The sequence below is a fragment of the Leucopleurus acutus genome, assembly GCF_964270905.1.
Source record: "Leucopleurus acutus genome assembly, chromosome: 16".
Classification (NCBI taxonomy): domain Eukaryota; kingdom Metazoa; phylum Chordata; class Mammalia; order Artiodactyla; family Delphinidae; genus Leucopleurus; species Leucopleurus acutus.
The window spans coordinates 30633083-30657784 of NC_139158.1; the positions used below are offsets into that span (position 1 = coordinate 30633083).

Below are 24702 nucleotides of genomic sequence, written 5' to 3' on the forward strand. Positions count from 1 at the left end.
CAGAGAGGGAAGTTAATGAAAGGGACCTGTTTGCTTTTTCTCCTCGCTGGAATGGCTTAATGACAAGCGATTATTATTGGTGGCAACTTGTCATGTCTTTAATCTGGGTCATGGCAGCGTGGCTGTCAGACTCTCTGAGAGGAAACCAATCTCAGCAGCATATGAAAGAAAAATGAAACAAAACAAAACACCCCCAAAATAAAGGAATGATGAATAGCTCATGCAAGGAAGGGAGAGATATGTGGAGAGAGGTGGCTGCCCTGGGGAAAAAACAGGATCAGAAAAGAGAAGGATGGTGAAGGGAAACGCTCCACTCTGTAGCTTGGATTCTTCTGATTTAAGTTCAGAAGATGAGTGAAGAATGAATCACGTTATTCTCCATTTTTTTCCCTAGCTAAAGTGACGTCAGAAATCTTTGGTTGCCAGTGACAGAAAAGCTAATGCAAATTGGCTTAAGTAAAATCAGGTAGTTAATTGGCAATTAGTTGGGACATACAGTGACAACAAGGGTATTGGCTTCAGGTATGGCTTGAACAAGGTGCTCAACAACGATGTCAGGACTTCGTAACTCTCCATCTTTCACCTTTGCCTTTGGCTCTGATGACTTCCTTCTCAGGATGGTGTATGGTGGCAGGATGGCTGCCAGAAACTCTGGCTGAACGTCCTTCTAGGTTCAAATCTAACAATAAGAGAAACTGTCTTTTCCTAGTCACTTTTTGCACAAATCCTAAGAATCACTCTGATTGTACCAGTTAGGACATGTTCCTACCCCTGAACTAATTGATGGCACTATGAGAATTGGATGGGCCAATTGGTTTGACTGAGAAAGGAGAAAGGATGCCTCCCCGTGGAAATTCACTATGACCAGTAAAGGAAGAACAGATGCTCAGTGGCCAGAATGACACATTACCCATGATGTGGCTCAGGGAGGCTGCTTGTGCTTCTTTAAGTAACGGAATCTGAAAAAAAATAGCTTCAGGTGCACAGAGAAAGTTCAGTAGCCCAGTTAGAGTTGGGACCTCCAAAAAACGATGCTCTCATGTACTTGGGTTTATCAGCTCCTTGGAGACCTGACTCAATGATCTGATCAGGTAGAATTTCCCCCTGGCTTTCTCTGTGAGGATGGCTGGACCTAGCCTCAGACAATCCATAATCGCTAATGACCCTGTTTAGAAGCCCTGAGTCAGATGCTCACCCGCAGTTTGACAGAACCCCAGGTGAAGCCACCTTGGGCCTTTGCTGTGTGCTTGCGTAGAAATAAGGGCCTGAATCTCAGCAGGTGTCTCTCCTTGGCCTGCCCTGCTAATGATCTAGGAAGCAGGACTGGGTCCAAGAGCAGCAATCGCCAAGTGGTTCTGATGAGTGTAGAGGATGTTGGGCTGTCCTAAGCTAGTTGCAGCTGGAATCAAGGACTACATCTCTCCGCGCATGTGTGTATTCTCTCCTCCAGCATTACGATGTATGTTAGAGGGAGGACTTGACTCTGGATGATGAACTGGGACAAGCTCTGGAAGGCCCAGGCAGACGTGGGAGTCCTAGCCACACTATTCAAGGTGAGGGTACCAGTTGACTAAACAATATAGCAAGCATTTATGTGCCTTACTGCATCTTCAAGGGAGGCTGCCCATTTGGCACAGATCAGAATTCCAAAGGGAAGAACAGGGCTAGCTCACGTGAAATTCCAACGTCCCCAGAGTCCCAGATCCTCTCCCAGCTGCCCTGCTGGGAGATACTAATGGTGCATTTAGCAGAGGAATTGTTTGGAATAATATTACTCAGCTGTAAGAAAACGAAATTGAGTTATTTGTAGTGAGGTGGATGGACCTAGAGTCTGTCATACAGAGTGAAGTAAGTCAGAAAGAGAAAAACAAATACCGTATGCTAACACATATATGTGGAATCTAAAAAAAAAAAAAGGTCATGAAGAACCTAGGGGTAAGACAGGAATAAAGACACAGACCTACTAGAGAATGGACTTGAGGACACGGGGAGGGGGAAGTGTAAGCTGGGATGAAGTGAGAGAGTAGCATGGACATATATACACTACCAAACGTAAAACAGAGAGCTAGTGGGAAGCAGCCGCATAGCACAGGGAGATCAGCTCGGTGCTTTGTGTCCACCTAGAGGGGTGGGATAGGGAGGGTGGGAGGGAGGGAGATGCAAGAGGGAAGAGATATGGGGATATATGTATATGTATAGCTGATTCACTTTGTTATAAAGCAGAAACTAACGCACCATTGTAAAGCAGTTATACTCCAAAAAGATGTTAAAAAAAAATTGATCTAGGAATTAAATCCAGACCCCTTGCCATGATCTTCAGAGCTCTCACTGTGTGCTATGGCCTCTGCTTCCTGTCCTAACTCATCTCACCACCCTCTCCTTTGCTGATTAAACTGCAGCTGTTCTGATCTTCCTCCTGTTCCCTTTCCTCCCTTTGTACATGCGGTTGCTTCTGCTTGGATGGCTCTCCTTACCCCCACCTCACCCCTCAGCTTTGTCTGGCTGACAGCTCCTCCTTCACATTCTGTTGATCAGCTCTGACGTATCAGACCAGATGATCGGAAGGGGTGCTCCTCTCCACTCCACCCCTGAACTGCTGCATCATCTGATTTCCTTGAAATCATCCTACTGATTTCCTTCTTCCTTGTCTGTCTCCTCCCGTAAGAATGTAAACTTTGTAAAAGTGGGGATCTTCACTTTGGTCGCCTCCTTCCCTAGATTCCCTTCCCTAGAACAGTGCCTGGCACATAGTAGGAGTTTGTTATAGTGACCAAATGAGTGAAAGGCAATTAATAGATGAATGTCTCTTCCTAGAGCAGAAGTTCTGGCAAGTCAAATACTTAAATACTTAAAGTACTAGTCTCACTTTCTGCCCACTGGCAGCCGTGAAGACTCCGAATGCTACTCCCAGTTTCATTCCCAGAGCTGTGGCTTAGTGCCATGCAAGGTGTTGAGGAGGACTCAGAAGGGCGTGGGGTCCTGCCCTCAAGAATTCTAGCCTGAAGGGCAGGCGAGATGCATGCTTCTCAGCAACTAGGCAACCACACACAGTCAGGGCTGAGGGCTGGGCTGTAAAGATCAAGGTGCTGGAAACTCAGAAGGTTAGGAATATGTAGGAAGTGGGGTAGTAAGGAACCCGCAGTGGATGTGAGACTTGGGGCTTGACATTCAAGGCTACCATCTCCACCACTAACACCAACTCAACTTGACTGAGCCCCTCCTATGTGCCAAGTGCTTTATGTACATTACCTCTCAAAATATGCACAGCAACCCTTTAAGGTGGTGACTGTTATTATCATTCCCATTTTTCAGATGGGGAAATAGAGGCTTAGGTTAAAATACCCACTTCCAGTAAGAAGCAGATCCCAGGCAAGCTGTCGGCAAAGCCATGTTCCTCCTGCACATGCCCCATCCCTTGTGGGTTCACTTTGCAGAAAACACTTCACACACGATGGCATCATGACACAGCAGAGAGCACCAAATTAGGAGGTGAGAGACCCACCATGTCTGTTACTGCTGTCCCGCTGATTTATGTGAAATTTGGAACAAGTCATCCAAGATTCTGGAGCCTCAGTTTCCTCACCTTGAAAATAGGGGAGTTGGACTTGGCAGTACCACGTCTTGCTGTTCATCAGCACTTTCAGGGGCAAATACATAACCTCAGGCTCCTCAACGGAGATTCTGATTCAGTGGAGATGGCTTGGAGCCTGGAAATCTAAAGGTACAAAAAATTCCCCAGGTGAACTGATACATAGCTACAGGGTTGGATACTGAAGGCTTGGATTAGTGTTTTCAATCCTGGCACATTAGACTTAACCCAGGGAATTAGAAATATCCTGGATTCCATCTCAGACCAACTGGATTGGCATCTTTAGGGGTAGGCCTGGTAGGGGTGGGAGAGCATCAGCTTTAAAGTTTAAAGACTTTTGGGCTCTTAAAATGTGGTTAGTGGGCTTCCCTGGTGGCGCAGTGGTTGAGAGTCCGCCTGCCGATGCACGGGACACGGGTTCGTGCCCCGGTCCGGGAAGATCCCACATGCCGCGGAGCGGCTGGGCCCGTGAGCCATGGCCGCTGAGCCTGCGCGTCTGGAGCCTGTGCTCCGCAACGGGAGAGGCCACAACAGTGAGACGCCCGCGTACTGCAAAAAAAAAAAAAAAAGTGGTTAGTGTCACTGAGAAGCCAAATATTTAATTGTATTTCATATTTTAAATTTCAGTGTAAATAGTCATATGTGACCAGTAGGTGCTGTATTGGAAACCCAGGGTAGAATGAGGTTGAAGGCTTGGTAGCTCTGTGTGGCTCATTCCTTGCTCCACCCCAATCATAGTGCTCTTCTTTGTAATTGTCTTGCCTAATAACCCTCCTTCCCACTCTAGTCTAAGAGACTATTGCACGGACTCTGAGTTAAGCCTGTGTTTAACTCAGGTGTTCTCCTGGTCTCTGAATCAAAGCACTTCAGCTACCTTGGACAGCTCCCCTACCTGGGAACCCAATAGTCACCAGAAACCTAAGATTAAACTTCTCATTTGAAGAGAGAGGAGGATAGAGTGGAGAAAGATGTTGTTAGGTTATTTCAGACAAATGCCAGTGGATTTGCTCCTGAGAGAAGCAAAATGGGAAGTAGAACACAAATCATAAAATGGTCCAATGAGTGGAGGTTGCTTGGAGTGGAATTTTGTGTTTGTGGGTGATGGAACTGATGTGCTTTTGGGGAATGGCACCTGGTTATGACTTCCCCACTCTGTTCCAGTCTCCTGATTGACAGTTGATGTGAGATCATTGCTACTGGTTGCCCATTTCTGAGGGATTTTCTTTTCTAGTTGGGTGCCTCAAGAAAGATTAAGTGGTGATATTCATCACACACACACACACACACACACACACACACACACACACACACACACACACACACACACACACACACCTTCCTGATCTGCATACCTGGAATCAGTATTTCCCAGTAGCTAAGTAACCAGATTTTGGATTTGGATCACCTAGTCTGGGATCCTCCCTCTGCCATGTACTATGTGGGTTGGGCAGGTTACATTCTCTGAGCCTGTGTTTTTAATCTGTAATACAGGGGTCATAATAATACTTCCTACTGTATGCCACATGGTACTACATATAGAATAGACCAAATTAATATTAATTTTGATAGTGACCATGATGATGGTGATGAGGAGGAGGAGGAGGAGGATGGGTGGATTTGATGGCTGTGATGATCATGGATGAAGATGATGATGATCATGGATGATGATGATGATGATGATGATGGTGATGATGGAGGGGGTGGAGGATGGCTGATGAGGGGATAAAGATCCTCTAGTGAAACAGATCCAGCTTATATGTATGTGAGAATGCTATTCATCTGAATCCTCAGGCTCATCAAGTTTGACACTTTTACTTTTCCTCTCATCCATGGAAAATGAAATCAAATATGTTAAAAAGCTCAGTTAGTACACAATAAGAGTAGCAGAAGGTACATCGGGGCTTAGCAAGGCAAAAAGCAAATTCCCAAGGAGTCCTGCAAGACCTTTGTTGGGTCCCTTGTGAGATTATCCTCTTTTTGGTGCTCACCCCGACAGGCAGAGGAAAATAAGCTAAAATAAGGGTGCAGGGTTGACAGCAGCAGCCAGTTCTGTCTTGCTTCCTGGGGATGAGTTTCCTGCTCATTTATTTTCTCACCAAATATTTCCTGGGCCCCTACTGTGTGTCAGACATGGTGCTAGGCTTTGAAGATGCTAACTTGAATAACGCTCATTCTGCTGTTGAGAGGGGACAGAGAAAAACAAATAAATCAGCTTTGGAGTTCATGTACTCAGGTCACAGAAATTCAGTTTCAGTTGGACTGGCATGGAGCACGAGCATTGGTGTTGTTTTTATAACTCTCCAAGTGATTCTGTTGTGCAGCCAGGAGTGAAAGCCACTGGTGTGTGCAAAGGAACATTGGATGACATCTTGCAGTAACTGAGCTGTTGTCACATGGGGCCATGTGGATTTTAAGGAAATCATTTAGCCTCTCTTCCTGTGTCTTTATGAGAAATGCTGTCCATAAGGGTTATAACCACCGGCAACACCTCATCTCTTAGGTAGTTGGAATTAAAGGGATAATGAGTGTGGGTGTCCTTTATAGCCTTATAAATGGGTAAGTGAAATTAAAGTTGGTTTTAGACTCTACTAAACATCAGACCTTGATACCCATGGAGTCAGGTCTCACCCTGGGGACTCAGCAAGATCTGGAAAATTCTAGAACCTTACTTATCCCGGGACTGGAACACAGAGTTGAAAGCAGACACCCAGAATCCCACACCTGCCTTCCTCCCTGACTCTGTGTTTAAAACAGTTTTTTCTGCTTCTGCAGAGCAGTGAGCTTGGGGAGGGCACTGCTTTTGCTTCAGAACCAAAGTGGGTGTCTGAAATCTGTTCCTCTCCCCCGGCTGCACACTGCCAAGGAAGCTGGTGCCAGAGGTGGTCAGACTGATCTGACCACGAAAGGGCAGGCTGTCATGGCAGGAGGAGGTAAGTGCAGGAGGGTCAGCCTCTGCTATCCAGCTAGGAACCGGGAAGAACGTGCAGGACCTTGAAACAAAGGGCCATTTGGCATGTCAGATGCCAGGTCCTGGGAGTGTGGCCAAACTCCCCCATCACCTCCTGCCAGTCCCTAAAGCCACCTTAGAAAATCCCAAAGCTAAACGTGAGCCTCTTCAGTGCCTCGCTGTGCAATTATGTTTTGCAAATAACTACTTGCTTTCATCCCTCCGAGGGGTATACAGTATACACCACAGTGGTTTTGGAAGCTTAAGTTTCAGATGCCAATGGAAATGAAAGTGGCGTAGGGTAACTGCATGAGGTCCATAAAGGACATTGGCGATGTTTTCTCTCCAAAGTGTGACTCATCACTTCCTTCTCATGCAGCTCCCTTGGGCTCAGAATGAATGGGCTGGTTTGAGGAGGGAGGAGGGAATGTGAAATTAGCATGTCAGTAGATCTGGAGATACCATTTTTTACAAAGGATAAGGATCCGATCCCCTTAGGTTTGTGGCAGTGTCCATGTGGTCTAGAGGACAGAGAATGAGGAGAGGGGTCCCCAAACTGTTGGAGTCAGACATGGATAAATGAGCCTTTTACTCCTTCTAGTTCATCCTGTCGTCACAGCAACCCTATGGGATGGTGCTCACGATTCCCATTCCATAAGCAAAGAAACTCAGGTCCAGAAAGTTTAGGTAATTACCCATGGTCACATGGCTAGTTAATGCAGAACCAGGACGTGAGCTCAGGTCTTATAGACCCCAGAGCCCATGTTATTCCAACTATGAAGTTTGACTGGTGTGCATGGAGGGGTAAACTAGAGTCTGAACTGAATGTGATAGGCCTAGGGGAGCCACTGGTGACTGTAGAGGAGAGGAGTGGTGTGATTAAAGCTGTGCTTTAGGGATTTCAATCAGGCAGCCGTGAACAAGGCAAGTTGTTGAGATGCTCAAGTCAGGAGTGAACTACGTCTTATAGAGGGACAGGTATCATAAACCCCTGATGTGAGACACCAGAACTCCTGACCCAGGGGGAGAATATTGAATAATAGTGGGTGAAAATAATAGTGACGTACACTTGTAGAGCACATGATATTTGATGGGTACTGCACTGGGTGATTTTATACAGAGAAATCATTTCATTCTTACAACTTAATGAGGAAGTGCTATCATTGGCAATAGAGTAGTGAGGGGTGAAAAGCTTGGAATCTTTCAGGCAGGCAAACCCGATTCGCCGCCTGTGTGATTCTGAAAAAATCATTCTACCTCAGAGTCTACTTATTCATTTGTAAAATGGGGATAATACTAGTACCAGTTTGGCAAGATTGTTGGGGGTGGAATTAAATGAGCTACAACCTAGAAAGTGTTGAGCCACATGACTCTTACAAAGTACTCCTGGCATGTTAGCTGGTATAGTTATTACCATTGCTATACCCATTGTACAGATGTGGAAACTGAGGCTTGGAAAGATGAAGTGATTCTTCCCAAGGCTACACAATTTGGATCGGTACCTGGGCAGTCTGATCCCGGAAGTTACACTGCTATCCATTCTGGGGGGAAGAGATTAATGGGGATCAGAAGAGGGTAACAGGAGAGATTCAGCTTGGGCAGGACAGTAGGGATGGCACAGGGCAAGGGGTTTGTACATACTCTTTCACAGGGGGCTTGTGCCAAGCCAGCTCTTGGCTACTGAATGGCTATCCCTATAATTACCTTTCTCCTTTCTGAAGTTTAATGTGTAGCCATGCCCTCCTTTCTCTACGTAGAGAGCCAGATAAGGCTGCATTTGCTTACAGTTCTGCTCTGTGCTCATGGGTACACGTACATGGATATAATAATGTCTAACTCATAGTACATAGAGCAGAGGTGTTGGAGCATCCCAAACACCACCAACTCCCACATCTAGCATGTTTGACCTCCACCTCTTCACCAATACCAGTTATCCCAAAGAAATGGGAAAACTGGTAGTAGGTTGTCTCAGAGATCCTTTTTATTGGGTTCCAACTGTGCCCTTAGCATATGTCCACCTGAGAACTTTCTCCATTCCTCATGTGCTCAGGGCAAGATGCTGATTCCATTGCCTTTTGCAGTCATAATGTAAGTCTAGTGACCGGCTTCCTCAGAGGCATCTTTGCTCCATGGGAATGATTACATTTCTTTTGTAAGTAAGGTTGGAACTTTTCAGTCCCATCCCAAGAGACACCTGACAGTGCTTTAGGTTGATGACTATAATTGTCTTGAGACTTCACTTCTGTGCCACCTTCTGCTCGTGGATTCTTTATATTGTTGCCTTTCGGGGTATTTAATGAGGCTCTATGGGCAGCTGTTGAGGCTCACAGGACTAATATATTCTCCTTATCGATAAAGGACACACAATATATCTGGGCCTTGGATGGTGACGTGGTTCCTCAGGATAGGGGGATGATAATGTTGAACGTTTTTATTTTTTGGACATGACATTCGAGAGCCATATAAAAAAAATACAGCCTTGGATATTGAACCTCCCCTTTCACTTTGTGTTTACACCAAGGACATTTCTCTTGAGCTTCACTCACACATTCATTCACTCATGCACTCCCTCACCCTCCTTCTCCAGACGGGTCGTGTGCCAAGACTTCTGCCAGATTTTGGGGACAGAGAGATGAGGCCAGCAAAATCTCTGCCCTTAAGCAGTTCGCCACCTTGTTGAGGCGTGATAGAAAGTGATTAATCTATCCAAGAATATTGGATTTCTCCAAAAGCTACTGTGGGGGAAAAGATAATTATCCCAAGTCTTTAAATGTTACCCCATTTAATTGATTTAATGATAGGTAAAATTCATAGAACTGTAACGTTGGAAGCGGCCCAGAAGGCATTTATTCCTGTTTCTTCTCTCTGCCTTCAGGCCGTGCTGCACTCAGATTACCCCCCAACCACCATGCACTTTAGAAAAGGGGGTTGTTTCTAAGAATGATAGCTTTTAGCCCTTTCAGATAAAACTTCCTAGTCAGTGAGCATCCACGGGGAAGATTATGCAGACTTGTTGAAAGACTTGACATGCACAGCTACTAAGTGTTGTTCTGAAAGACGTGAATGGAATCACCCCCTCTTCATGTACACACGCACACACACACGAAATGGAATCCTCGTATTTGTACAGTTGAGGGTGTGTTAAATGCACATGATACATACAGAATGCAACATGCAAGCACGGCTGCAATATGATAAGGACCCTCTGAGAATTCTTTCAGTTCCCAGAAAAAAATACATCTCTGCATTTGTCAAATCCTGTTTTGCTATAATACAGAGCCATACTTTCTGTTTAGTTGGCATTTTTGCACCATGCCAGTGGGTCCACAACATGGTTTAAGCGCCTACTCTATGCAGATCTTCAGTGATCCCAGGAAGGCTGTGGTGGTATGTTGGGAAAGGGTCTGGAAGTGGAACCAGAACCTGAGTTTGGACGCTGACTTAGCCATGGACCATTCTGAGCCTCATTTTCCCCAACCAACAATACCAACTTCATAGGATCATCACGGGATTTGACGAGTTAAGGAGTGTGAAGGTAGTTTGGAAATGGTGCCACTGTGGGCACGACCCACTTTTTTTTCTAAATGGAAGTTTGTTCTCATGATCAGATCATGACTTGGTGAGATGTTAGGACTATTAGAGACCCTTTAACCCAACACAAGTAACCGTGTCACTTCCCAGTGTAAGAACATTCGGCATCTTGCCCTTATGCTCAGAATAAGGTCTAACATAGCCTCTGAGGCTGTACGTGATGGGGTTTTTGCCAAGCTCTTCAACATCATCTAACCCCCCCTACATCACAGGCCATCATGCATTTATCTCCAGTTCCTGGAATAGTCAAGATGTATCCTCAGGGCTTCTCTGACTATACTGTCCACTGGCTTCCCCTCTTCTGTACCTGGATATTCCTTCAACACCCCCTTATGCCTCTCTCAGCCCCCAGTCCATAGACGTTGCTCTTCTTCACTTTCCTTCCAGGTCTATGAAGGCAGAGGCCGTGTCTGTCTGTCTTATAAATCATCATTTCTGCAAGCTCTAACATGTTGTTGCCATGTAATTAGGCGTTCAACAAATATTTATTGATTGAACAGAGAGATGTCCACCTAGCATTTATCATACTCTATATTACACAGGAATCTAGAGTTCAAGTGAATCTAGAGTTCAAGACTTTAGAAACACTCCTAAAATTGGCTTAAGTGAACATGGAACTTGTGGCTTACATAAACAACAGGTCCAGAGTAAATGGCTCCAGGCACGACTGACTCCAGATGCCCCAAGTATGTCATCAGGAACCTCCTTCTATTTCCTGTTGTTGTTTTATTTCTGTCGGCTTCATTTTCCAGTCATGAGCTTGGGGGCCAGATAGAGTTCATTCTATTGGACCCATCTGAACCCAGAGGGGTGGTGGTGGGATGAACTAGAGGAAAAATGAAGCTGGCAAAATAACAGATGTCCTTCACTCTTCCGGGCTGTGGGCTTCAAGTTCAGGGACCTCTCTCATCCCTGTGTTTCCAGTATCTGTTCCAGAGTCTGGCATACGGTAAGTGCTCCGGAATGTTTGTGAATGAACAGATGTGGGATTTATTTTCCCTCACTTCTAGGAAGGAGCTTCTTTAAGCCAACAAAGGCAGATGGTTGTGCATAAACTGCCTTCGGCCTCATCCTCTGTTTTGCTTTCTTTTTACCTGTTGGCAGGATCCAACATCTACCTTCTTCCAGTTTGGAGCGTCCATCCAGCAGCAAGTCACCGTCATGCTGAAGATCATGCAGGATTATGACTGGCATGTTTTCTCCCTGGTGACCACCATCTTCCCTGGCTACAGGGACTTCATCAGCTTCATCAAGACCACGGTGGACAACAGCTTTGTGGGCTGGGACATGCAGAACGTGATCACACTGGACACGTCCTTCGAGGATGCAAAGACACAAGTCCAGTTGAAGAAGATCCACTCCTCCGTCATCTTGCTCTACTGTTCCAAAGACGAGGCCGTCCTCATCCTGAGTGAGGCCCGCTCCCTCGGCCTCACTGGGTACGATTTCTTCTGGATCGTCCCCAGCTTGGTCTCGGGGAATACGGAGCTCATCCCCAAAGAGTTTCCATCGGGACTTATTTCTGTCTCCTATGATGACTGGGACTACAGCCTGGAGGAAAGGGTGAGGGACGGCCTGGGCATCCTGACCACTGCTGCATCTTCCATGTTGGACAAGTTCTCCTACATCCCCGAGGCCAAGGCCAGCTGCTACGGGCAGATGGAGAAGCCAGAGGCCCCACTGCACACGCTGCACCAGTAAGAGGGGCTCTTTGCTTGTCCGCCAAAGTGGAATCAGAGTTTTGTTGTTGTTTGTTTAAATACTAAAAACGATATGTACTCATTGCTGAAATGTGCACTGAAAATAGAGAATGTTGTGTGTGCCTGTGGGATTTGTTGGTTTGTCCTCTCCCCTCTTCCTCTCGTCTCATCTCCTTTTGTTTGTAAGTAACATCATCCTTGGTTTTCTGCAACTTACTTTGTTTACTCAACGGTATACCCTGGAAACCTGCACCTGAGATCTATTTGTCTGTCTATCTATCTATCTATCCGTCCTCTATCTATAGCTATATCTTAAGTATGTGTGTATATATAGATATATGTATGTATATACATGCCTATCTATATACACATGTATGAATATATGTAGATGTATGTATACATACATGTGCATGTGAATGTGCACAGCTATATGTAGATATACATATGTATGTGTATATATAGATATGTATGTATGAATATCTACGTTCTTTGTAAACTGCACATTGCATTCCTCAATAGGGATATACCATGATTTATTTATCCAGTCTTCATAATAATAGAAATTTATGTTGTTTCAGCTTTTTTCCATTAGAAACTGAACTGCAGTGATAATCATCCTTACCTGTCTCTTTGTGCACATGTGCAAATGTTTTTCTAGGGTTGATTCTAAGAAGTAGAGTTTTGTGGTCATGGAACAAGTGCATTTTAAAATTTAAGTGTCTATTGCCAAATTGTCCCACAAAGTAACTATATATTTTATGTTCACACTAGCATTTTGTGAAATCACTCGACTTCCCACATCCTCACCAACATGTTACATGTTGGGGAAAGTGCCCACACTGGTGCTCCTAGTCTCAGAGTTTGTATCTGAATTTCCTCCCTTCATATGGCCTAAGTGTTTGTTTTTTTGTTTTGTTTTTTTTTGCGGTACATGGGCCTCTCCCGTTGCGGAGCACAGGCTCCGGACGCGCAGGCCCAGCGGCCATGGCTCACGGGCCCAGCCGCTCCGCGGCATGTGGGATCCTCCCGGACCGGGGCACGAACCCGTGTCCCCTGCATCGGCAGGCGGACTCTCAACCACTGTGCCACCAGGGAAGCCCATGGCCTAAGTGTTTTTGTAGGCTGTTGGAAATCTTGGCAGACATCACTTTTAAATCTGCATTGTATTCCATCATATGGCTGTATCATAATTTAGTTAACTACTCCCATCTTGGTGGACATTTAAGTTAAATTTGATGTTTCCGAGAAGTGTCATTGTTCTTTGTGGGCCATCATTATGGCTCAGCTGTTGAGATTTAGAATGATCACTCCTACACCCATTCTGCGTGTGTTTGCCTGATGTTCGTTGATTTAATCCATGCTCATTCTTCAGATAAGCAGTGTAGCACCATGATTAAGGGACTGGGCTGTGGAGTTGGACTTGTTAGGGTTCAAATCTTGTCTTGTCCACTTTCCATGTGACTTGGACAATCATTTTACCTTTCTGGGCCTCAGTTGTTCATTGCAAAATGATGGGGTGTTTTTTGTTTTTGTTTCTTCTTTTTTTTGTAATTTTTATTTATTTTTGGCTGCTTCGGGTCTTCGTTGCTGCGCGCAGGCTTTCTCTAGTTGCAGCCAGCGGGGACTACTCTTCGTTGCGGTGCACGGGCTTCTCATTGCGGTGGCTTCTCCCGTTGTGGAGCACGGGCTCTAGGCACGTGGGCTCAGTAGTTGTGGCTTACGGGCTTAGTTGCTCTGCGGCATGTGGGATCTTCCTGGACCAGGGATTGCCTAGGTGGTGGTTCTCTGACTTCAACATGCATGAGAGTCACTGGGAGGGCTTGATAAAACAAGACTGCTGGGCCCCATGCTCAGAGTTTCTAATTCAGTAGCTCTGGAGTGGGCTCTAAGAATTTGCAATTCTAGCAAGTTCCTGGGTGATGACGATGTTGCTGGTCTGGGGAACATGCATTGAGAACCAATGTTCTAGGGGTTGTCCTGAGTATGAAATGAGGTGATGCATGAAGAGTGCCCCTTAGCATGGGTGCCTCGCACCTGACAATTATTTAATGACTGTCGGAGTGAGCAGTGAAGTTGCTTTGGTCATCAGAAAGTATAGTCAGCAGACCAGGTGAGTTTATTATCAGTAGAATAACGTGTCACTCTAAAATGTCTCTGGAAGGTTTTAGGACTCTGAATCTGCTACAGTTCAGGGATAATCTCTGGTCTGCAGCTAGTGGTGTGTGTGTGTGTGTGTGTGTGTGTGTGTGTGTGTGTGTGTGTGTGTGTGTGTGTGTGTGTGTGTGTGTGTGTGTGTGTGATGGAGGAGGCTTAAAGATTTTACCTGAAACTGACATTTATCCGAAAAATGAACTCTTAGGTTAGGAAATCATGGTCCTTTGAAATTTTCCCTTCCTCTCTCCTCTTTCCCTCTTTAATGATCTTGTTTCTACGTTGCTACTTTCAGCATTTTTAATAATTGTCCAGGTATCAGGAAGGAACTAGGATAAATTGGTATGAGTCACGGGAGTGTCTTACACAGGCAGGATTGCTGCCAGCCCAAATGAATTCTCACTTCCCATAATAAGTGCCTTGCAGCTGGAATATTTGTATAATTCTGATGGAAACATAACTCAATTGTAGGGCAATTGAAATATAATATATACAGGAAGAGGAACTTGAGAAGGATAATTGGCAAGACATTCAGATCTCTTTCCAGTGACCACCCTGAATTCCACTCCTTAAAAAAAAAAAATTCTACTCCTGTGAAATCCTGGTGTGCTCTTTCCAGGAGTTATGCTTTGAATGCAGCAATGTTGTAGGTGGTATTTCAGCCCCAGAGCAGTAATGCATTAAGTGTGGTAAGCCGTCATCCACCGCCTGGTTTTTTTGTTTTTTTTTTTTGTGGTACGTGGGCCTCTCACTGTTGTGGCCTCTCCCGTTGCAGAGCACAGGCTCCGGACGCTCAGGCTCAGCGGCCATGGCTCACAGGCCCAGCCGCTCCGCAGCATGTGGGATCTTCCTGGACTGGGACAGCGGCCATGGCTCACGGGCCCAGCTGCTCCACGGCATGTGGGATCTTCCCGGACTGGGGCACGAACCCGTGTCCCCTGCATCGGCAGGCGGACTCTCAACCACTGCGCCACCAGGGAAGCCCCCACCGCCTGGTTTTAATGAAACATTTCTCCACCCTTGGAGCACTGGTGGCGCTCAGCCTCAGTGTGTAGGGCTCAGCCAGTATGTGGGTGCTTCGCCACACTTCCCCACTAGCACAGTGTTCCTTAAGCCCACCCAGGAAAGAGTGGGACCTTGCGAAGCAAGACAAGGACCAGGAGCTGGAGAAAGCCCCAAGACGCAGTTTTTAAGAAAAGGATTAAGGGCACTATATCTCTATCCTCCATCCATCACTCCTTCTATCCAGCGAACCCTGTGCTAGCCTCTGGAATCATACATGAATTAACATATAACTTCTCAAAGAATGTACAGTCTGATGAAGATGGGGGAAATTCGTCTAAAGACAAACTCAGGTAGCAAGGGCTTTTTTTTTTTTTTTTTTTTTTGTGTGGAATGCTGGCCTCTCACTGTTGTGGCCTCTCCCGTTGCGGAGCATAGGCTACGGATGCGCAGGCTCAGCAGCCACGGCTCATGGGCCCAGCCGCTCCGCGGCATGTGGGATCTTCCCGGACCGGGGCACGAACCCATGTCCCCTGCATCGGCAAGTGGACTCTCAACCACTGCGCCACCAGGGAAGCGCAACAAGGACTTTTTTTAACATAGGAAAGAAAAGAATAGTAAAAAAAGTAGCGTCTAGCAAGAGGGAGGAGATATGGGGATATATGTACATGTGTAGCTGATTCACTTTGTTATGCAGCGGAAACCAGCATACCATTGTAAAGCAATTATAATCCAATAAAGATGTTAAAAAAAAAAGTACAGAGTCTGATGAAACACCCACCCTCATACTCACCCCAGAGAACAAAGTGAACATGTCATATTTGTTTCAAATTTTTAAAAGAAATAAAACATTACTGATAATGTAGAAGTCCTGATTATACCTCTCCCCAGCCCCACTCTTCTCCCTTTCTCTCCATGAGAGAGAAAAACACCACAGTGAATTTGGTATGTATCTAAATCCATGTGCATGTTTTGTACTTTTGATACAGATACAGTGCGACCTTAGACCCAATGGGTAGTTCTTTTTAATATCATAAGTGGTATCTAATGTGCTGGAATTTCCTTTACCTCAACCTATGGCTCAAGCATGATCTATGAGGACACATATAAAACTAGTGTATTCATCTTAGTTGCTTTTTTGTATTCTGTTGTCTGTGTTCTATCTTTTATTTAATCAGCCACCTTTGATGGACATTTAGGTTGTTGACAGTAAGGAATCTTCAGTCTGGGTAGCTGAAGGCAGAGAACACATGTGTCTGCAACCTGATTCGGACCCATCAGCTTGAGTTAGGAGTTCCCACTTAAAGCTTTAAAAAGTTACATTTTCAGCTGGTTTAAAAAGTCTCATTTCGCAAAGCATCTGTAAACAAATAGCTCTCATCACGCCCACTCTGCAGTAGGGAGGATGCAAATAGCTTCAGAAGAGGTTCAGGTGAAGTCACGCCTGATGGTTTCATGGTGAGTTGCTGAGGGATCGGGGGTCCTACTTTGACTGGTTGAGTTCTACATCTTGGGGCTAACTAGGTGTGTCCCTCAGTGGTCCTCATGGACACTACTTGTAATCTTACACACAGAGTTTGTATAGTTAAAATATTGTCACAATGGTTTACTGCTCACAGTGATGGACCAGGTACAAAGGGTCTGCTTGCCGGGTTAATGATCCTACCATGGACCTGTGTCTGTTCTTGTTTCAGAAAAAAAAAAGTGGGGAAAAGGGGAAATGTTCTTTATGTTTAATATTCTGGTTTTACAGAAGGCACTTTGAAAAGAGCAGTCAGCGTTTTCCAAAGTTCAAAAATAGCTCAGCCATGTTATGTAACCGCCTCCTTGCTACTGCAGAGTTATTAAACATCTGTTCCTTCACCAAGCACAGAGCACATCGCTGGCAACTCCTGGATCTGTGAAGGTAAACCATTACCTGTTTTGTTGGCATGGAACTTAGGCTGCTCTGTCCAGTTCTGTCCCAAGAACATCTCTGGTTCACTAGCAGATGGGGCCCGTCCGGAGGCAGCACGACATCATGGTCAAGAGTGTGGGTACTTGGGAGTTCCCTGGCCGTCCAGTGGTTAGCACTCCGTGCTGTCACTGCTGAGGGCCTGGGTTTGATCCCTGGTCAGGGAACTAAGGTGCCACAAGCCGTGGGGTGCAGCCAAAAAAATTTGATGAAAAAAAGTGTGGGCACTGGAGACAGGCTGCCTTGTTTGAATCCCTGATCTGAACTCTCCTAGTTTCAAGACTTCGGGCAAGCCACTTGATTCCTCCAAGTCTGCTCCCTCGGATGTAACATGGGGATAAGAAAACTGTTGTCCTGTAGGCTAGAGCCTGGCATATGGAAAGCAATCTGTAGATGGTTACCATTGTTGATAAAATGTGTGTGCACATCTGTGTGTTTCCTCTTCCACTTTTACATTTATGAAGAAGGAGGTCATAGAAGGGAGAAGGTGGGTGTTTTTAAGACTTAAACTCTCTTGCCAAAGGATTAGCTTGGGAGGAGCGTGGCCAGTGGGAAGAAGGGTAGAGAAAAGAGTGGAGAAAAGTTCACGGGCTGAGTGCCAGCTTGGTTTTGAATTAGCCACATACTTACCAAGTATAAGTTACTAACCACTCCGAACTCAGGCTTTTTTTCTAAAATGCCCATGTGTCTGTGTGTGTGTGTCTGTGTGTGTGTCTGTGTGTGTGTGTGTGTGTGAGCGAGCGAGAGAGAGAGAGAGAGAGAGAGAGGGGGAGAGAGAGAGAGAGAGAGAGAGAGAGAGAGAGAGAGTCATTTCTTCATACTGTAGGAGAATTAAATGAAAGCATATATGTAAAACAGTTATCATTGTGCCTGGCATGTAGTAGGCATTACACAAACAACTGTGAAGTCATTATTCTTATGATGATGATTATCATCATTATGATTACTTTAATTTATACCTGTTATACTGCAAGCTGTACAGAGACAGGGAAGTGAGAGATGGAGGTATATTTCAATCTTGTTTGTTACCGATTGAGTTGTGACTCTGTGTCCTATGGCTTGGCTCCCCTTTCAGTTGTGGAGGAGGATGTGGCAGTCGCTGCGCTGGAAGTCAAATAGAAGCGCTCAGGTAGATCTATAGCCCCAACCAGGGGAAAAAGAACATCTTCTTCGGGAGAGCTATGAATTACTATTAAAGGGAAGTTATTTGGTTTTAATTGATGGTACCTGGCTTGACCATTTTTGTGTTTTACATTAACTTCTTGATTTATAAAGTCCGGCTTCTGCTTTAAGAAGCAACAGCATTGTAAATTATCACCCTCACAGGAAGGGAAATGGAAGGAAGATAAATAAGTGAGAGTAAATTTAATTCATATCCAATTTACATTGATACTTTTTTCAATCTTCCTTTCTGAAATATCCATAGGAAAACTTCCTGGCTTAATGACCTGTTAAGAGACTGATCTGAACCTGGTTGGCATATTTGTATTTGATAATCAGAATTATCACTGTTGGTTTTTTTTTTGCGGTACGCAGGCCTCTCGCTGTTGTGGCCTCTCCTGTTGCGGAGCACAGGCTCCGGGCGCGCAGGCTCAGTGGCCATGGCTCACGGGCCCAGCCGCTCCGCGGCATGTGGGATCTTCCCGGACCAGGGCACAAACCCGTGTCCCCTGCATCGGCAGGCGGACTCTCAACCACTGTGCCACCAAGGAAGCCCTGGTTTCTTTTTTAATGCCAATAAAGAGGCCTGCTCAGTTATAATTCTCTGAGTTATAACTTCCCTGGGTGAATGTAATAACTCTGCAAATATTTATCTGTGGGATCAGCATATGCTCAACAAACATTTCTGGCGATGACACCAGGTACCCAGGAGACCAAGCCATCCTCTGGGCCTGTGCTGTAAATCTGATTGGGAGTCTGGACTCAGGAAAGGGGGAAAAGACTGAGTCTCAAAGAGATATGTAGTGAGAGAATCCAGCAGCCTGTACCACATTACGAACCCAAAGCGTATTCCACGAGGCTGTGTGACTTTGTGGAATGTGGTTTTGGATAGCGCTTTGTTCAAACCCTCTCATTATCTAGGTTATCCTGGGCAAGTTACTTAACTTCTTTGAGCCTCCATTTCCTTGATTATATACAGAGATAATTCCAACCATACAGGATTATGGTGACACTTAAATGCACATAATTTACCTAGCCAAGCATCTAGGATGTAGTTGGCACCCTGCAGATGTTAATTCTCCCCCTTCGCTTGGCCAGATGCACAGCTTGATCTGACACCTCTGTGTCCTGATGGACCCACGAGAGGTGGGCTGTGCTCCCTGGGTGTTCAGCCTGAGAGTGAAGTCAACAGCCTCTCTTCAGCCTCATCTCTGTTTGTGGCATCTCTCCTGGAACACCGCCCTCTCTTTTTTGGCTGGAAGTCAAGAGCACCGTATGCCAACCCAGCGATGCAAGTCAATCATTTCCAATTGGCATCCAATGAATAGCTCGACAAATGGTGGAAACCCAGTGCTGGCAACTTGAAAGGGTCAGAAATTGTCCGTGCCTTTACCTTGAAGGAAAGGTGGTTTGGGTTGTTTTGGGGTCACACATAAAGCATAAATATTGTTCAAATTTGCCTTAGGCCAGATTCAAATCTTTGGATTTTGGAACCAGCATGCCAACAAAAATACGTATTGATCTTTTTCCTACGTATTTCCTTTTATCCTTTTTTGAATACTAGGGAAGCTTTCATTTTGGAACTTGTTAATTTGGTGACATATACTAATGATTTGCTACAGCTTCCTTCTGTGAAAGGATTATGCGAAGAAAAGCACCATTTTCACTACTCTGGTGCCTGCTAACAGAAAGTATATTGGGAGCAAGGGGTTTTAATGTGTAAGCACAGGGACCAGTTAGGAGACTAAGACCTAAATCTGTGTAATGCTATAGATTCAGAGGGAAGTGGGTGGGCTTATGCGTGTTTCGGAAGTAAAATTAACAAAACGTGATGGATGGATATGAAATGATAGAAGAGATTCAATAATACTTCTTCACTTGTACAGCTGAATAGATGGCGGTACCTTGCACAAAATTGGAGAAGAAACAGATTGGGGGAGAGTGAGACAGGAACAGCGTCTAATTTCAGACATGTTCAGTTGAACATACTTTGTAGACATCCAAGTGGAAATCTCAAGTAGGCAATTGGAGAAAAGAGTCTGAGTTCAGGCTGAAAATCTAACACACAGGTTTTGAGCTTACTGATGCCAGTTAAAACCTCAGGATTGGGTGAGATCATCTAGGGGAGAATGAAGACTCAGAAGAGTGATCAGGTTCCAACCTTAAGGAACTTCAACATTAATTGGTAAATAATCCCTGAGGGGAAGGAGAATACTGGAGGAAAGGAGTTGGGCTGTGAATTTCCGCTGCCTTTTCCGCCTTGGAGACTCTCTATTCTCAGCCTTGATTTTGTTGTGGAGCCTAGTGGGTGTCTGTACAATGTCTGTTATATGCTAGACATCATGATGGAGGCTATGGACCTTCCAAAGATCTATAATCTACAAGCATTGTTAATCTATCTGGGCTTAGTGCAACCTAGGAGAGTTAAATAATCTGACCAGAAGTTTTAACCAATATGTGGAAGAAGTAAAATTTTATCACATGATGAACTGCCAAGCAAATCATCAGAGCAGTGAATGCTTTGAGTTAAAGGAAACCAATACCATACTGGGCTGGATCCATGACATAGGTGGCAAGCCAAGCTTTGGGTCTGAAGAGATGAGGAGGTCATACTCAGGAAGGGGGAAAAAACCTCTGCTTTTGTTTCATTCTTGACATGATCTGGAAAACATCTGATGCAGAAACAAAACAAGTTAAAATCCTTTCCACCACAAGAGAGGAGCATATGGCAAGGTGTGAAGTGCCAGTTCATTTATAAGCTGTCCTTTGCTTTCCTGGAAGGGTGTCTGTCTATACCCCTCCTCCTCGTATGTAGGACAGAAGCCCTCCTTGTCATTCCTTCCAGGTGGGAGCTAGACAGCCAGAACGGGCCTCTCCACCTGTTCTTTGCCTTTGTCCTCTTGCTTTCCTGCTCCCCCCTTCTCCTGCCTCCGTGTAGATGCTGCCTGCCTGCAGGTGTGACTGAGCCCCTGTGCAGGCTCCTGGTGCCTCAAAGCCTGGCATGGATTGCAGGGACAGAGGAGTCACTGTCAGCTTGGTGATGCTAACTGGGTTCTGCGTGGGCAGGGGAGGCCAGCCACATTGCTACACAGGCCTCAAAGTGTGGTGAATGAACTGGCTGATCTGCTGATGTCTGGTATACTCTTGTCCAAATCCCCATAGCCAGTTCCTGAGGGTTTGCATCATTTGATTAAATCCTATCCAAACACAAGGAATAAACATATATCACTGTTTCCTACACAGTGGAGGACAGCTGTCCTGAGACACGTGCTCATTTCCTTTTCATTTCCATCCCTGTTAATAAAAGGAAGTTTCAACAATTTAATTAATACATCATTATGTGTTGCGGGGGAAGGGAAACTTCAAGTTTCATAAGTTACATTATGGAAGCATAGATAGATAGATAGAAGTATAGTTGATTCACGATGTGTTATTTTTTTGGTGTACAGCAAAGTGACTAAGTTTTATATATATAATATATATATAAAATACATATATTCTTTTTCAGATTCTTTTCCATTATAGCTTATTACAAGATATTGAATATAGTTCCCTGTGCTATACAGTGGACCTTGTTGTTTAATTTGCAGCAACATTGGATGGACCTAGAGATTATTATAGTAAGTGAAGTAAGTCAGACAGAGAAAGACAAATATCATATGATATCACTTACATGTGGAATCTAAAAAAGTGATACAAATGAAACTATTTACAAAATAGAAGTAGACCCACAGACATAGAAAACAAACTTATGGTTACCAAAGGGGAAAAGGGAGGAGATATAAGTTGGAATCATATATATTTTAAAATCGGATGTAATGGAAATGTTAAAATACTCTAATGATACAACCTACCATGTATTAAGTCCCTCCTATGTGCCAGTCACTTTAAATACATTATCTTTTATCCTTAGGATGAATTAGGATGTTTTTGCTGCAGGTAATAATCAACTAAATTCAGTTATGTGATTGAGTTATTTGATTGGAATTCTAGACACAGGGTGGACTTCAGATGCAGTATGCTCAAGGTTCTGGTTCTTTCCCCTGTGATCTCTTGACTCTGCTCTTTTTTTTTTTCAAGATAAATTAATGTCATAATAATTTATTTAAAATCCATATGCAGTCACACAACTAAACTTCATAATTATCTCTTCTTAGATAATAATAAAGAATTTGTCCTGTTAAACTCTTCCCTTTGGTTGTTTAGAATCTAACATCCTCTTATTGGATGCTTAGGTAATTAAATGACAGCTTCAAATATAAGATCTTATCATAAACATATATTAAATTTAGTTTCAATTTAATGAAATGCAAACATTTGTAATTTGGGATTTAGGACAATTCAACTCACGGAAATATTTTTTAAAAACTTCACACTCCGGGGCTCCCCTGGTGGCGCAGTGGTTGAGAGTCCGCCTGCCGATGCAGAGGACACGGGTTCGTGCCCTGGTCCGGGAGGATCCCACTTGCCGTGAAGCAGCTGGGCCCATGAGCCATGGCCGCTGAGCCTGCGCGTCCGGAGCCTGTGCCCCGCAACAGGAGAGGCCACAGCAGTGAGAGGCCCGCGTACCGCAAAACAAAATAATAATAATAATAAAAACTTCATACTCTGTATTTTATTATGTGAAAATTAAACACAATTTATCACAACATACAATACTTTAACTGTAAAAGTGTCTCATGCCTACAGAATACTAGAGGTTGGTAAGAATCCTCTTCCTACACAAAGAGACCTCTAAATGGCTTTGTATTTTTCTGCTTAGGATATGGATTGACTCTGCCCTTTGAGGAGTATAGTCCTTGTTCTCAAACTGCTTCCTTCATGACCTTAAGCTTGCTGTCAGCAACATCTCAGATGACTTCTTTGTTCGTGGCCAAATTAGGTCATGTGCCCATCTTTGGGCCAATAATAACCATTTTGAAAATGCCATGTACTGACCGGCTTAATTTTGGACAGCTGACCCAATCCCTGAGAAGGCAAATAGGATTAAGTTACACCAAACCAGACCTACTCTTAGAACTGAGATGGGGTGAGCTTCCATTCCTCCAAGTCCCATGGATTCTTATAGGAAACATGAAGTCTCAACAAATGTGATTTCTATTAAGAATGAGGAAGAGGGAAATGGATGCTGGATAGATTACCAGCAGGTCAATTATAAATCATAACTCATATTACAGGTGAGGAAATCGGGGACTAGAGAAGTTACATAACTTGACCAAAGGCATACAGCTAATACAAAATAAAGCCAGACTTCAAATCCAGTTTTGTTTGGATCTAGACTCCACTACACTACTTTAAAAGCTTGCAAGTTGACTTGAAGTTGCGGTATGGCTTTTTTGACTTGAATGTTTTTACTGTTTTCAAAAATTGAATAAATTCCAACATGTAAAACTTGTAAGATTTCACAAAAAATTATATGTTTAGCTAATCTTGAAAAATATGAAAAGCTGATAATGATAATCCGACATTCCTATCTGGAAGTCTTAAAAGTTGGGACTCTAGATGTTGGGTCCAAATCTTCACTCTTCAGGGAGAAGCTGGAAGTTGTAAGTTCCCTCCTGATTGTATATTGCTGTGCTGGGGGTAGAGTATATGGTGAGAATGTGTCTCAGCCTTTCCTACACATTTGGATGTGGGTATTTTGTTGTTCACTTGATGTGTAGTTCACTCAGCTAGTTTCTGGATTTCTTTCAGAAAGAATTGCTTCATAGCTGTAGATTCAGTGTACCCATAGGAGGAAGTGAGTTTGGGAGCCTCCTATGCTGCCATCTTGTACCAGAACCTTCCTCCTACCTGGAGATGGTCAACTGGACATGGGAAATGACCTTTAGATCAAGAAGGTCCTTCCCAGTTCACTTTAGTCCCCACCTGGACTACTTATTCATATTACCTCCATAGTCTCTTTCAGTGTTTGTTTTATCATAAGATGTGTGTTTATTTTATCATAATCATCATTATTTATAAGCATTGCCAAAACAAGACCTTGATGAACCTTAAGACTGGTAGATGTTCAAATGAGTGATGACAGGAAGTTTCGATATCTCACTTACAAGGATCACCTTTGGGACTAAGTGGTCTTTTTTTATGGCCCTAGGTCATAAATCTACTTCTCTGTTCAACTTAAGGTGAGAATTTGAGTTGTTTGTGCCAAGTGGCTTGCCCAAAGGCAAGAACTTATTGAATTACCTAAAGAGAGTTCCCACTCATCAGATTGGATTAATTTGTAGATGTTCCTCTAAAACTGGAAGAAAACGTTTGTTCTGGTAGGGGGTGGGGGTGTCCAGCTTTACTACAATATCCTGAAATTTGTCAAATAAACAGCAAACGAGGGAGTCTGATGGAACCCACGCTACCTGTGAAGGATTGTTGCTGAAAATGTCAGTGTATCATCTAAACCTCATGAAGTCTATGGTTCAAATCTGATTTTTCTTTTTTATGGCTCAGATTCATAAAATATATTATTAGTTGTAACAAATTATAACTGGTGTTATAACATTAAAATGTAAATTCTCTATGCTTTATTACAGATGAGGAAAGTGAGGCCTGGAAGACACAGGGCTCATTTTTCATTAATGAGAGACTGGCTAATGGCAAAGACATGCTAAGC

General features: G+C 44.2%; 1 protein-coding gene across 1 annotated transcript in view; it reads left to right on the forward strand.

Annotated features, from left to right (window-relative positions):
* Window positions 1–24702, forward strand: part of GRIN2A (glutamate ionotropic receptor NMDA type subunit 2A) — a gene marked incomplete at both ends in the record, with an annotated part of 364935 nt that overhangs the window by 199076 nt on the left and 141157 nt on the right. The window contains one exon of the mRNA XM_082857451.1: window positions 11232–11824. Within this exon, the coding sequence (XP_082713577.1) occupies window positions 11232–11824 (593 nt within the window). The remainder of the gene's footprint in view (window positions 1–11231; window positions 11825–24702) is intronic.